The sequence below is a fragment of the Martes martes genome (genome assembly GCF_963455335.1).
Source record: "Martes martes genome assembly, chromosome: 10".
Lineage (NCBI taxonomy): Eukaryota > Metazoa > Chordata > Mammalia > Carnivora > Mustelidae > Martes > Martes martes.
The window spans coordinates 71714686-71729035 of record NC_137898.1 but is presented as its reverse complement, the minus strand read 5'-3'; the positions used below and the strand labels follow the sequence as shown (position 1 = coordinate 71729035).

Sequence of the window (14350 nt, the reverse complement as noted above, 5' to 3'; positions counted from 1 at the left end):
CATTTCTCAATGCTTCCTTTCTCAATTCTCCACTCATATATTGCACTAGCAGCTAAAACTCAACATGGTCCCAAACCGATCCAGCATATCTCAATGAAAATAGTTTTCCTCCAAAGCACTAGTTCCTACACATCCCAATAAACAAGGCTTAAAACTTTCCTCTACTTTACGAGTGAGTCACTAATTCTAGTCAAACAATTCTATATACCACTGCCAGATTAAGCTTTTTAAAACAACCTCAGGCATACTAGACCCTGTTAGCAACCTTTTGTGATCCCTACTATGTCAAATCAAATAAAATCCAAATTCCCTCTGCCATTCTCCGAAGCATACCAACATTTTACCTGAATGGCTTAGTTTAAGCCATTCTTCTCCCTCATCCATCACCTATTTCTACCTTTCCAAATCCTACCTTTCCTTCGAGGCCAGTAAAATGTCACCTTTCCCATTAAACTTCCCCTTATCTTTCATTCAAATGTAATCTACCTCTAATCTCTCAAACCACTGTCTCCATACCTCCCAGTATTTATCTCAAGGAATTTGTATTACAGGATATCACACACCTCATCTCCCTCCTGGACTATACATTCAATCTAAGAAATACGTCCCATTCATTTTTTTAATTCTTCACCACACACATGGAACACGGCTGCTGTAACAGCGCCCTGCAAATGGCAGATGCGATAAATAGCTGGTAAACAATAAGGGGACAAATATTCCAAATACTAAGAGTTTAGGTTCAGATATTACAAAACCTAATCATCACATTTCAGTATCCCCTCCATTAGTGTGTATTTTTTCATAAATATTTAAAATGGTTTAGTGTCCAAAGTCCATGACAAATACAATTCTCTAAGTACTAAATAAGAGGTCTGGTTATTCAAAATCATCTGCATCACAGTGAATAACTAGAGTTGGATATGAAGGCAATCTGATGGAAAATCTATCACCACAGAGATTACCAGTATGGATCTGGCTCCCTCACTCCTCCAGGTGGGTTTCTCTCTCTACCAAAATATATTATTTTATTGAAGAGGATAAACTTTCCTAGAGAGAGGACCACTCCTTTGACGTAAAGAGAATTTTCTAGCAAAGATACAAAAGTAAATAATGCTGACATTGAAATACCCACATTAATGGTCAGAAGGCTGTTTAAGTTTTTTTAAATCAACCAAATACCTATAATCTACTGACTCAGAAACATGAACAGTAATGGATCATAATTACTTAGATCCTACATTCCAACATTTATTAATTTTTATCCCTGATGTATGGTAACTGAAGGGGCAAACAATAGTAAATCAGATATGGCAAGCTACACTGAGACAGTTGCTACAGGGTTGAGTTGAGGAGTGTTTAGTAAGTCAACTTTCAGCTAAACACGGTGTGCTTGAAGTGCACTTTGTACTCCACAGAGATCAGTCAACAAGAAGTCACATACAAGAAACAAGTTCAACAGACCCCAAATGTTATGTTGAAACATAGGAAAATTCATAATGAAAGTTAATGAAAGTGCTTATTTAAAAAAAAAAAACACATTACTGTTATATCTCCAAAGGCATAATAACAAATTATTTAAAAATCATCATTTATTTGTTGAATAGACTGATAAAGGGAGTCCCTTACCTCCACCCCCAAACTAGGCTTCAAACAAAACTTTAAAAGAGATTAGTCAATATGTTTACAAATTCCATGATTTCCAAAGGTCAAATAATCCAAACAGCTATTCTCAGTTTAGCAGTCTGTATTCTGCCATGACTTCAGTCTCTTTTTCTCCTTTTTTTTTTTTTTTTTTTTTTTAGTAAAAACAAAAACAAATGGCCTATTACCAAGAACCTGGAAAAGTCTCATGGTAGGGGTGCCTGGGTGGCTCAGTGGGTTAAAGCCTCTGCCTTCAGCTCAGGTCGTGATTCCAGGGTCCTGGGATGGAGACCCGCATTAGGCTCCCTGCTCGGCAGGGAGTCTGCTTCCCGCCCCCTCTCTCTGCCTGCCTCTCTGCCTACTTGTGATCTCTGTCAAATAAATAAATAAAATCTTAAAAAAAAAAAAAAAAAAGTCTCATGGGACAACTGGGTGGCTCAGTGGGTTAAGCGTCTGCCTTCAGCTTGGTCACAACCTCTGGGTCCTAGGATTGAGCCCCTGCATCGGCGGGGAGCCTGCTTCTCCCTTTGCCTATCCCTCCCCCTGCCTGTGCTCTCCCTCTCTCTCTCTCACACACAAATAAATAAATAAAATCTTAAAAAAAAAAAGAAAGAAAGAATTTCGAAACGTCTCATTGCTGGTCTCCTTTAGAAAACCTGCTCAACCACCACCCTTAAAAACTTCGTCTACACTATGTGCCAGAAGCACTTTACATATTATGCCTCATTTAATCTTCACAAAGATCTCCCGAAGGGAAATTTACCATTTCTCCAATACTGCAGACACAGAAATTGAGGCTTAGAGTGGTTGGGTAATTTGTCTGAGGTTACCCAGCTAGTAAGGAGTGAGCTAAAATTCTAACTTGGGCAATTTGATCCCAGAGTCTAAGATCCTGCCTGTAAGCCACACTAAAATACAAAAATCTGAACAGCCTCCTGCAAGTGGAGTCAAGCTTTGGGAGTTTTCTAGAATTATCATTTTTTTCTATAAAATAAAACTATGTGAGAACATTAAGGAAAAAAAAGGGGGGGATCTTAGTCCACCTTAATGAACAGATTTCTTTCGTCAGTGGTTTCCAAGCCTTTTGCAACTAACTAGAGACTGTCCCTAAATTGTTTTTTTTTTTAATTTCTAAGAATTCCAACTCTTGCGTAAATGTTTATTCAGTTTAGAGGTGATGAACTGAGATTCGGTTAGATTATATGGCTCAAAGGGAATCAATAGTCTATAAATATTTTTGGGGTCTGAAGGAGGTTATAAACATCTGAAGGTCAATGAAAAGGCAGGTTTTTAAATCACTCCTTCCCAAAAGTGCAAAAGGTTCTACTTTGCAGTCAACTACCTGTAAATGCCAGTACTCTAATCTGGAGGTTCTAAGGAAAGTCGATGAGGAAAAGCATATTTAAGAAAGGTCTTAGAACCACCTGAGTAAGTTATGTGAACAAGTCTTCCTTCTTAAAGAAGAGACCTAAGAACTTGAACAGCATAGAATCCATCCCCTTAAATGGGCAAGTGTGTATTCTAAATTTGTATTCTAAATTACAGATGGCACTAGCTTTCTTTCATTAATGTTATTGACAGCCTAGGGTTTAAACAGTTTAACACCTGTTTCCTGAGTGTGTGCATGTGTGTATGTGTGTGTGTGTGTGTGTGTGTGTGTGTGGAAAGGGGTACCGCTTGTTATGAGGTGTGCGGTAATAACTAACATTCAAGAAATGAAATAGAACATCCTGAAATACATTTTTGGTATATACATAAATCATTAGCATATATTATAGTACATCCAGGATTCTTTAAAAAAAAAAATACAGGAGGGGTGCCTGGGTGGCTCAGTCGTTAAGCGCCTGCTTTTGGCTCAGGTCATGATCCCAGGGTCCTGGGATCAAGCCCCACATCAGGCTCTCTGCTCAGCAGGGAGCCTGCTTCCCTTCCTCTCTCTGCCTGCCTCTCTGCCTACTTGTGATCTCTGTCTGCCAACTAAATAAAATTAAAAAAAAAAAAGAAATACACCCCATGAAACGCCTCTCTTGTAAAATGCCTCTAAAGCTGCCCTCCATTCTCTCGCGCTGCCCAGTATCTCCTCACTCCTGAACTATTCATGAGTTCATTCATTCACATTTGCACTCATTCAGACAGTAAGCACTTACTGAAGTACTGTGCTAATTCTGAATGCAAGCCACCAGCCTAACAAGACACAGAATATATGCACTGTTTTAATAACAGCAAAAATTTATTGGGGCCCTGCTAGGTGATAGCTGCTATTCTGACACACTATTATCCCACCTATGTCCTCAAAACAGCCCCAAGAGATGAGTATAACTATCTTCTGCAAAGCAAGGAAACTAAGGCTCAAAGAGGTGAGGTCATTTTCCTAAAATCACATTGTGAGTTAAGTTGCAGTGAGGGATTCCATGGGAATTGGCTCTTTGCGCCCCTTAGTGAGTCTCCTGCATAAACTCCTAAACAGTCTTTCCGATCAAGTCCACCCAGTGCTACCAGATTCATCACCTCAAAGTCACCATTTTGTACTTGTAATCCCTTTGCTCAAAAAAAATCTCTGGCTCCTTTAGCCTGACCTCTAAGACAACTTTGAGTCAAAACAAAAACAAAAAAAAAACCTAGAACTGAATCCTGTCTCTTCCTCTAGCTCTGAATCTTGGAAGTCACTTAATCTCTTTAGTGTTCAGCTTTCTTACCTATGAAATGTGGATACTAAGAGAGTTGTGTAAGGATTAAACCAGATAAAATATGTAAAGGTCTAAGTCATGCAATTATTCAATAAGTAAGAGTTCTTTTTCTTTTTTTTTAAGATTTTTATTTATTTATTTGACAGACAGAGATCACAAGTAGGCAGAGAGACAGGCAGAGAGAGAGGGAAGCAGGCTCCCTGCTGAGCAGAGAGCCCAATGCAGGGCTTGATCCCAGGACCATGGAATCATGACTTGAACCGAAGGCAGAGGCTTAACCCACTGAGCAATCCAGGAGCCTTAAGTAAGAGTTCTTAAAGCTCGTGACTCCTGTACACAAAACTTCTATTTCAGTCAACCAATATGCATACTGCTTCTCTTATAAAACCACTTAGATTTCTGCCTCATTTCACATTATTCTCTGTCCTCCCCATAAAGAGTAAGTATTCTACAAATGGCTCCTATAAGAATCAATGTCTGCCCCCCCTATCTTCATGGCCCAACTCAAATGCTACCTCTGCCAAAAAGCCTTGCCTATTGAACTTTACATCTAACTTAAATATCACTGGGGTAAGAGGGAAGAAAAAAATGCCTAATTCTTCAAGACCTACTTTGAACCAGGAAAATACATGATACATCTTCAATGAATTCTTTCACTTAATTCTCAGAGACAGACAAAGTAACATGGACAAACAGCTAGTAACTAATGGAGCTGAGATTCAAATGCAGATGTCCTTGATCCCTTTTAAAGGCCACTTCTTCCCAAACCACCTTTTATCTTGGCACTGGAGGTTACATATTTAATCAACAACTATCCAACACTGACAAAGGGCACAGTGTTCCTATTTGCTTTAAGTAGCCCCAGTCACACACACAAACATAACTGTCATGAAATAACACTTCTGTCATGAAATTCTGTCATGAAATAACACTTCTGTCATGAAATAACACTTATCCTTAGTACCTGCAATGGACTCTCATTTTTTCTGTTCTCTTCTATTTCACTTAAAAGAAAACATTGGTGGGGGTGCCCAGGTGGCTCAGTCGTTTAAGCGTCCAACTTTCGGTCTCGGCTCACGTCTCGGTCTCAGGGTCATGGGATCAGCCAGCCCATGCTCAGCACAGAGCCTGCCTAAGATTCTCCCTCTCCCTCTCTCTCTCTGGCCCCCTTGCTGTCTCGAGGACTCTCTCTCTTAAAAGAAAAATAGTAATAATAAATAAAAGTAATAATAAAACCTTAGTTCCCATTAATTTTATTTTTTTAAAGGTTTATTTATTTGAGAGAGAGAGCATGAGCAGGGTCGGGGGGCAGCGCAGAAAGGGAGAGAGAAACTCAAGGTGACTCTGTGTTGAGAGCGGAGAGCCAAACATGGGGCTCAATCTCACAACCCTGAGATCATGACCTGAGCCAAAAACCAAGAGTCAGACACTTAACTGACTGGGCCACCCCACCCCCCACCCCCCACTAATTTTATTTCACAACCACTCTTTTTTTTTTTTTTTTTAATTTCACAACCACTCTTGAGCAGCAAACCAAAACCTAAAATACACAGGTTATAAGGAGCACAAGGCCAAATAAGATAAAGAATTTATCCTCAAGAAGTATTTAGTGGGAGATATCACAGTGAATCGTAGACTTTTCCTGATCTCTGACTCCACCCTACCTGCTGTAAAAGAAAAACCTGTTCCTATTGCTCCCTTGAACTTCCCTATCATGGAACATAACCAACAAATTGTCCAGGCTATAGATATGACAAAAAACAGGCACTCAACAAATAGTTGTTAATGAATGAATGAGACACAATAAATTTTCAGAGGGAGAAATTAGACAGCATAAACTCTCTCCCCACCTACATCATAATCCCCTAAGAGCAGGAACAATCTTTTTGAATTATTGAATATATCAAGAGCTCAATATTGTTTGTAGATATTCTGTTTTAAAAAACACTGAGCTAAGGACTGGCCACAATTCATGTGGAAAATCAGATAAACATGGATCTTGGCCAAAGAAAATCAAGGCAGAAATGTCCAGCTCCTGTAATAATTTTATTATTAGCTTCTATTTTAGATCCCTCCTATTCAAAGTGTGACTCTTGATCCAACAGCATCAATATTGTTTGAGAGTTTGTTAGAAATGCAGAATCTCAGGCCCCACCTAACCTACTGAATCAGAAACACTCATTTTCACATGATCCCACGGTGTGAGGGGGTGGAGGTCTGAACACATACTAAAAAGTTTCAAAAGCATGGGTCTATATGGTAAAAATGAAACTGATTTCTGCAAGCTCAGGGAAAGTTACCATCTTCTTTGTTATCTCTATAATAACCAGACTTTTCAAGAAGTACCACAGATAGGGCTATGACACACTTTCTGACATATTAGGCTACAGATCCAAATTACTACTCAATGAAAGGTAAGAACTGACCATCCATTGACTATTCAATGAAACCCATAGCAAACATACAAAATATATGATCTCTGCCTTCTTAGGGCACACACTCTACTGGGCAAGAAAATGAGAGGATGAACTTGATGGTCAAAATAACAAATCTTTAATATCAAGGACGAGGTTATTGAAAAAAAAAAGAAAGAAAGAAAGAAAAAGATGCTGGTGAGAACATTAAAGTACAAACTTCTTTTGGGGCACCTGGCTGGCTTAGTAGAGCATGGGACTTGAGCTTAGTTAGGGTCGTGAGTTCAAACCCCACCTTGAGCACAGAGCCTACTTAAAAAAAAAAAAAAAAAAATGTTTTTTCTTCTGACAGTTCTCAGTGATACATACACGTATTTACAAATACTCTTTACTCAAAACTCCAAACTTAAATTGCTTTGGTGACCTAAAGTCAGGTCTTTCAGTCACCTTCACTGACTCACTCTGGAATCATCCTTTAAATCAGCAGCCAAAATCTCAACCAGAAGTCTACTCTGTGAACCTGCAAGAACACTTGCAAAACCCTCAAGCCGCAATACCATCATGCCAAACTAAGACAAGATCTGAGCCCACAGGGATCTGCTGTCAAATACACCCTTAAAAAAAAAAAAAAAAAATGGAAAGGGGTTATAGAGGGACTTAGACAAGGAAAGACTGCAGGGCATTTCTCATCGCCTCGCTGACCTACAAACTCTTCTCCATTAAGGTAAGAGAGAGGAAAAGCACCGCAGTTCCCTCAATTCACAATTTTAAGTGTCCTAACTTAATCCTTAAGTTGGGAGCCCAGTCCCCTTCCCATCCACAGGCATTCGGATGACAACTCAACCTCAAGTTCCCCTCCCCCTTCTCCTGCCCAACGGAGCAGGTGAGATATCCGCCCCTTTAGACCTCCACCATCCCGCCCACACTCCCCCAAAACCGCCTGGTCCCTCCAAATGAGAATCCGACAGAGAACGAGTCGCCCAGGCCGCTCGGAAGCACGACTGCACTCCCTGACCCATCCTCCACACTAAACTCGCCGAGGGAGGAGCTGATGGATCTCACCAAGTACAGGGGAGCGTAAATCTTCAGGGACTCCTCCAGGGCGCCCCTGGTGATCTGCACGAAGGAGACCCCGCAGGAAGGGTGCCAAGTGTGGCCGATCTCGTAGCAGTTATGAGGGATGGACTTGCTGAGAGCCGCCATGACGGAGAGCCGCGCGGAGGGGCAGCGAGGGGGTGCGCGGAAGCTCCGAGGGAGCGGGCCCCGAGGGAGCAGAGCGAGCACCCAACCGCAGCCGGCGCGCGGGGCCCGCTGCTTAAGGTGCGGAATGGAGGGGAAAGGTCACCTGAACGGGGTTACTCTGGGCCAAAGTCCTCGGATGTTGAGCCCTCGGCGTATCGCAGCTCGAGGGGGCGGGGCGCGCACCGAAGAGGCGGGGAGAGGCGGAGCGTGCGCGCGCCCGGCCCCCAGAGCCCGGGGCGGCGCGGGGAGCGGAAGGGGTGAGAGCTTCGCTCGGGGACGCGCCTGTCGCCCCGCGGCACACGTCAGCCCCTAGCTGGAGCGCGAGCCCTGCAGCGGGTACGCAATGGTAGGTGACTTAGGTCACGCTGTGCTCCAGTCTCCGTCCTCTCAAAGTCCTACCCAGTAGAACCGAGGGCAGTGGAGGAAGGGGAAGAAATGTCTTTGTTGGGGGCTAGGGGAGGAAGACGGTGGCCAGAAGCGAGCCTGGACAACTGTCCTCCTCAGAATTGCCAGCTCCCCTTCCCTAGAGTGCCCGGTAGCAAATGGCTAAGGCTGCCTACTGGTAGCAACCGCACTGCTCCCGGCTGCTGCGCTGAGTTCTGTGGTGTCCGAGAAGCTTGAAAAATCTAAAAGCCAAGTATATACACTTCCGGTGTGGGGCAAGGGCAGTAGATCACCCTGTCCAAACCCTGGGCCACTGAGAGGTTCTTTCTACGGTATCCGTAACAAGTGCTTTTCAGCCAAATGGAGCACACAGAAAAGGGGGCAGTGGTCTTAGGACACTTGGCCATCAGTTGGCCTAACAGCGGACCCGTGTGACCTATGAATCATTTAACCCCTCTAAATGTCAGTTTCCTCGCCTGTAATAACACAGTGTCTTTGGAATTCTAAATTCTATAGTTTCTTAAAGCAGCAGCTTGCTACCTTTAGAGGAATCCCGTTCCGATCTACCCTTCATTCATTCCACAAAGTTTTGCTGAGCACGTACTATCTTTCCAAGCGCTGTTCCAAACTCTAGATTCAGATGTGAACACGAGGGTCAAGGTTCCGGCCTGAGCCTTTTTCTCCTCCGGCTTCCATGGACCCTGAGCTGCTGCAGCAGCCCCTGGCATCATGGTTTCTGACGTTACTAATAAATGATGATGTCAGTGAAGTTGTTAATGAGAATCTTCTACACAGGAGGAGATCAACAAAAAAGAAAGAAAGCAGTTCTCTCCTGTTTGAGCAATGGCAAAAGAATTGTAGAGAAAGCAGTGCACATCTTGGTGGATACTTGGTGATACTGTGGAGGATCCGCACACATCTTTTGTGAAGTTGTTGCTATCTCTGAATGATTGCCAATTTGCTTTGTATGATACCACATACTGAGAGTCTGAGAAAGAAGACCTGGTATTTAAATTCTGGGGTCCTGTAAGTGCACCTTTGCAAAAGGAGATGATTTACACTAGCTCTAAAGATGCCTTTAAAAAGAAATTTACAGGTATTAAACATAAGTGGCAAGTAAATGGTATGGACGATACTAAGGACTATTCCTCACTTGGAGAGAAACTGAGAGGCAACATAATAGTCTCACTTGAAGGAAAACCCTTATAAAGTGAGAGTCAAATGCCATCTGGATGTTAGGGAACTTCCACTTCTCCAGCTCAGTCAATAGGAATAATGTTAGGTTTTGTTCTGTTTCTTCCCCTTCTCAATGGGCCCTTCTAAGCCAATGAGTGAAGGAAATATCATTCATTTAAGCAGCCTATCAGTGATTGTTATTAGGCTGTTTCATATGGTTACTTTTACATAGAATCCAAGGACTGCCTTCCCATCATATTTTAGCCAGAACAACTAGCTATATGCCTCCCTTGAAAGCAAGCACTACAATGAACGTGACTGTCAATGTGAATAACTTAGGATATTGCAAAGTGTAATTGAATGCACTGAAAGTATTACCCACTTGTCAGAGGGTAAACTTTATTCAGTATTATTTATAGCTGCACTTGACTGCAGTTCTGTGAGGCTTGAGCATTCATACACCTCACCTTCCTTGGCAAGTTTATTTTTATGACATGGGAGGACAGATATAACCCCATGCATTGAAAGCACCTTTTCGTGATGAATTTAACCCCCCACTCCCAAGAGGAATGCCAATTAAGTTGTGTTAACTGGGTCATCAACTTCTGGTACCCAGTGTTCATTCTTCTTAAAAGAAATAGCTGTTATTACTGCCCTTTTGTTTTCCATTAAGTGTACAGTACTGAGTAAGGATAGCAGTTTTGTTTACCACATGAGTCTTACAACACTAAAGATATTTTGAATATCAGTCATGATGGCAATTTCTGTATAAAAGAACCTCAAATGGAACATTATTTTTAAGACCAAACTCCCCATCATCACAAAAATGGCCACACTGCAATAAAAATTATAGTGTATCACAAAAAAGGAGGAGCAAATTTTCTATTCTCATAAAGCTAGCAGTCTAGAGGGGAAGATGAGAAATAGGCAAGAAGACTAAACAAGATAATGTGTATGACTGTTGTAATAATAATATAAGACAGTATAAATAAGATAAGATAGTTAAAGGAAAATCAAAGAGGAGTGCTCCTTGATGAAAAGCCCAAAATAACAGTGGTAAAAAGATAAAAGCTTCTCTCTCTCTCTCCCTCTCTCTCTTTCTCATCAGGTAAACATAAGTAGTCCTAGACTAAAACAGTGGCTCCATAACCATCAGGGAGCTTGGACTCCTGACTTGTTCTTCTGCCACATTTACGTGTGTTTTCCAGCCTGACTTATAAGATGGCTGCTCCATCTTGAGTCATGACATTTGCTGGCCAGGAAGGCCAGCAAAGAGGAAGAGAGGACACACTTTCTCTCTTTCAATAAAAACTTCCCAGAAGACCTATGCAAATTACTTCTCCTTACATCCCATTGGCCAGAGTTTAGTCACATGGCCATACTAAGTTGCAAGAGAAGCTGGAAAATGAGGCTTTTTCTATTGGTTGGATAATGCCTAGCTAACACTTAGGGCTTTATTACTGAGCAAAATGTTAAGAGCAGATACTGGGGACAACCAGAATTGTCTGCCGTTGTTCCATGCCTCTAACTACTCAAATTTCTGGGTACATTCTTCTTCCCACAGATAAATATACCCTCCCACTTCCCAAGGGGTCCAACCAAAAGTTACATACAGTTACCCCATCCTATTCAAAGTCCAGGATCTTTCCCAGGAACAAGTACAGCTCTCCTGATCAGGTCATCTCCCAGCTTCATATACCCCATCTACAGTGGCAGGACAGGAAACAATTAATCACAATTTTTTTTTAAATTTCCAATTCAAAATATGACAGGATAAGAAACACAGCATAAAACTTGCCCACAGAAATTACAGGAATAGAATGCAGGTTCATCCTACTGAATTTTAATAATCCATCCCTGAAAATCTAATGGTCAGCAGGAAAATGCTAAATGGGGGCCAATTTTTAAATGGGAAAAAATGTGTTACACATCAATCCCAAAATTCCTATCATGTATTGAGAATAAAGTAAAATGCCAGACGTAAGTAATAAACTATCGTTTTGGTATGTGCAATCCTTAAAAAAAATGGCAAACTAATTACCAGTTCATATAGCTGCTAACTCTCAGTTGCTTTCAAATATAATAGTACATGTAGTTGCCTACATAATGATAAACATTATGTTTACCATGTAACACAACAAATACATACCAATAGCTAAGGAAATTTTTAAATTACAATTAAAAGCAGGACATTGGGGAGGGTATGTGCTATGGTGAGTGCTGTGAATTATGTATTCACAATTGTGTGTGATTCACAAACCTGTACCCCTGAAGCAAATACTACATTATATTATATTTTAAATTATATGTATTATATAATTTTTTAAAAAACTTTCAAGAGAAAATCACACACAAACATTAGGTCAGAAGTACTTGAGAGGGACAGAGGGGCAGGGTGCAAGTTGGATTGTTGTTCGTGTCAAGATAATAACTTGTGACATATTTTGGAGATGGGACATAAGTGTCTTTAGATATTTTTTCTGTGCTTAAAATATTTCACAATTTTAAACAATAACAAAACATGAAAAGAACAAAGACAATACTTTTGTTATTTATAATTTTTGTATGTTAAAAATACCACTTTTAAAAATTCAAAAATAAATAAATAAATAAAAGCGGGCAATTTCTTTTAACTGTTAAGAAGGAAAGAAGAACTTAAGAAGGAAAAAACACAGTTATTACCATCACAGGTGCCAAAGATGACAGTGCTGATGGGTTGGATGGTGGAAGGCAATTTCAGGCAACCATCAGATTCAAAGGAATGGAAACGGTATTATTCTCTATCTTTGCTGGTGCTACTGTAGACACTCCAGGACAGGAAGGCATTGATAAATTCTCAAGGAGGATCATCTGTGCTTCAGGATGAAAAAGTCATGTGTTTTGAAAGAAAGGCTTCTCATCATGCTACCAGTACGTTTAAGGGTAACATTACATGTGGTATCTACATGAGCCATTTATTATTTTAGGCTCCCTAGTAGCAGTGGTTGGCTAGAAACTCTCTTGGGCCTTCACTGTTGCTTCTTTCCCATAAAAACAGTTTTAGGATTCTTCAACAAGGTGAAGCAAAAGTTCCTTCAAAGTAGAAGCAGAGTGAACAGAGGACACTAATCTGGAAATTTGTGGCTAAATTCAAAGGCTTTGACGACATTCCAGGCTGAAAAATTGTTGCTTTTGCAAGATTCTGCCTTTGAAGATATCCATAAAAAAGAACGGAAGAGCTCTTATGATTTCAGGTGAAGGATTTAGCAACACTGAGTTGGTCAGCTTCACATGCAGTCATTGTAGACATGCGTATTAGGCACAAACACAGTGACAAAGCATAGCTCAAACTAAGTATGACACTGGGGTACCTCTTAACTCCAGCAACACTGAGATACACACTCCCTTTGTTGATACCAGGCAAGATTTTCAAAATAGCTACATATGATTCTGATTTTCTACCAATTTTGGTTACAACAGAACTTCACATTTTTCTTTACATCATCTTATTTAAAATATTATATTCCATTCTTAACGTGTAAATATAAGTTTTTGCCATATAAGCATTGAAAGCTATTGCATGGAGAGATCCTTACACCCTTTCAGTCCAAGCAGGTACTGCTTCCGCCAACATAATTTTCTAAAAATTTGGAAGATTCTTACATATCAAATTATAGCCACCCCATTAAAAAAACCACACCCACAAATCTCTTTGAGACAACCACTTTCCATCTTCAGCTGAGAGTTGGAAAGCTGTTTGAAATTGTCCTTAAAATATTGGAAGCCCTTTTATCAAGCTTAGTCTAGGAGAAAAATCAATCATTTCTACAATCTTTCAGCTACACCCTGGATTTAACCTTTGCCTTAAAACAATTCCTTACTTTCAGAATCGTTTACCATCTGGAGAGGCTCAGAATGAAAAACAGCTTTATTTTTGAACCCAAAGATCCTAGATTCTTTATATTTCCCCAAATTTCTGCTTAAAAATTGAATAGTTCTTTTTATTTCATCTCTCTCTCTGTCTTACCACACATAGTTTTTAAAAAAATCAATTAGCCCTTTCAACATTCTGCCTGGAAATGTGACCCAAATGCACCAGTTTGTTAGAGATAGTTTCTATTTCCAATAACCTAGCAGGCAACAGTGTTGCTAAACTTTCCTCTACAACGTAATGGAGATCTCCCTTTTTCTCCAGCCTCTGATAAGAAGTTCTGCTCTGTCCTTAAGCCCTTCAAGAATGCTACAAAACGCTCTCAAAAAACCTTACAAAAGATTCAGGTACACTGTCTATAAGATTCCCAGTCTCTCTGAGTCTGATGATGTCATCAGAACTTGCGTACTGTAGCTAAGGACTCCATCCTCTCCCATTTCGATCTCCTTCCACTCCCACTGCAAAATTTTAAAGTAAAAGACTTATGATTTTTTCCTTGATAGGAACAACACACCATCTACACATACTAGGAGTACATATACAAATGGAATGCCTCAGAGGCCAGCCACATTATCTAAAAAGTTAGACTTAATTCAATAACAAGCCTAAAAAGAAAAGGTGATGGATTGAAACCAAAAAAGGGAGAGCCACTGAGGCAATCTGGGCTGTGCCTAAGGCAGTGGAAACTATAGGTCAGGGACCTCGGGTATTCTGGACCCACTGACAAAACTACCTTAACTGTGAAATGGATTCACAAGTGCTTTCAGAAGGATGTCATTGAACATTTGATTCCGCTAACTAATGCCCTTTTTCTACAAATAGGTGTACCAACCAAACTTTTATTTTGGTTTGACCCATGCAGGTCTGTCTGGAGTGAGAGAAAGGGCGTGATCATG

General features: G+C 40.7%; 1 protein-coding gene and 1 pseudogene across 2 annotated transcripts in view; one reads left to right on the top strand and one right to left on the bottom strand.

The window, feature by feature from the left end:
* The window catches only part of TMEM135 (transmembrane protein 135), a 243603-nt gene extending 235447 nt beyond the window's left edge, over window positions 1-8156 (bottom strand). The window contains exon 1 of the mRNA XM_080815167.1: window positions 7805-8156. Coding sequence (XP_080671293.1) covers window positions 7805-7945 — 141 coding nt within the window. The 5' untranslated portion in view covers window positions 7946-8156. The remainder of the gene's footprint in view (window positions 1-7804) is intronic.
* On the top strand, window positions 7944-9577 carry LOC308350909 (cofilin-2-like; annotated as a pseudogene). Its single transcript has 2 exons — window positions 7944-8241; window positions 9150-9577. The product of its transcript is annotated as a cofilin-2-like (transcript).
* The last annotated feature ends 4773 nt before the right edge of the window (window positions 9578-14350 follow it).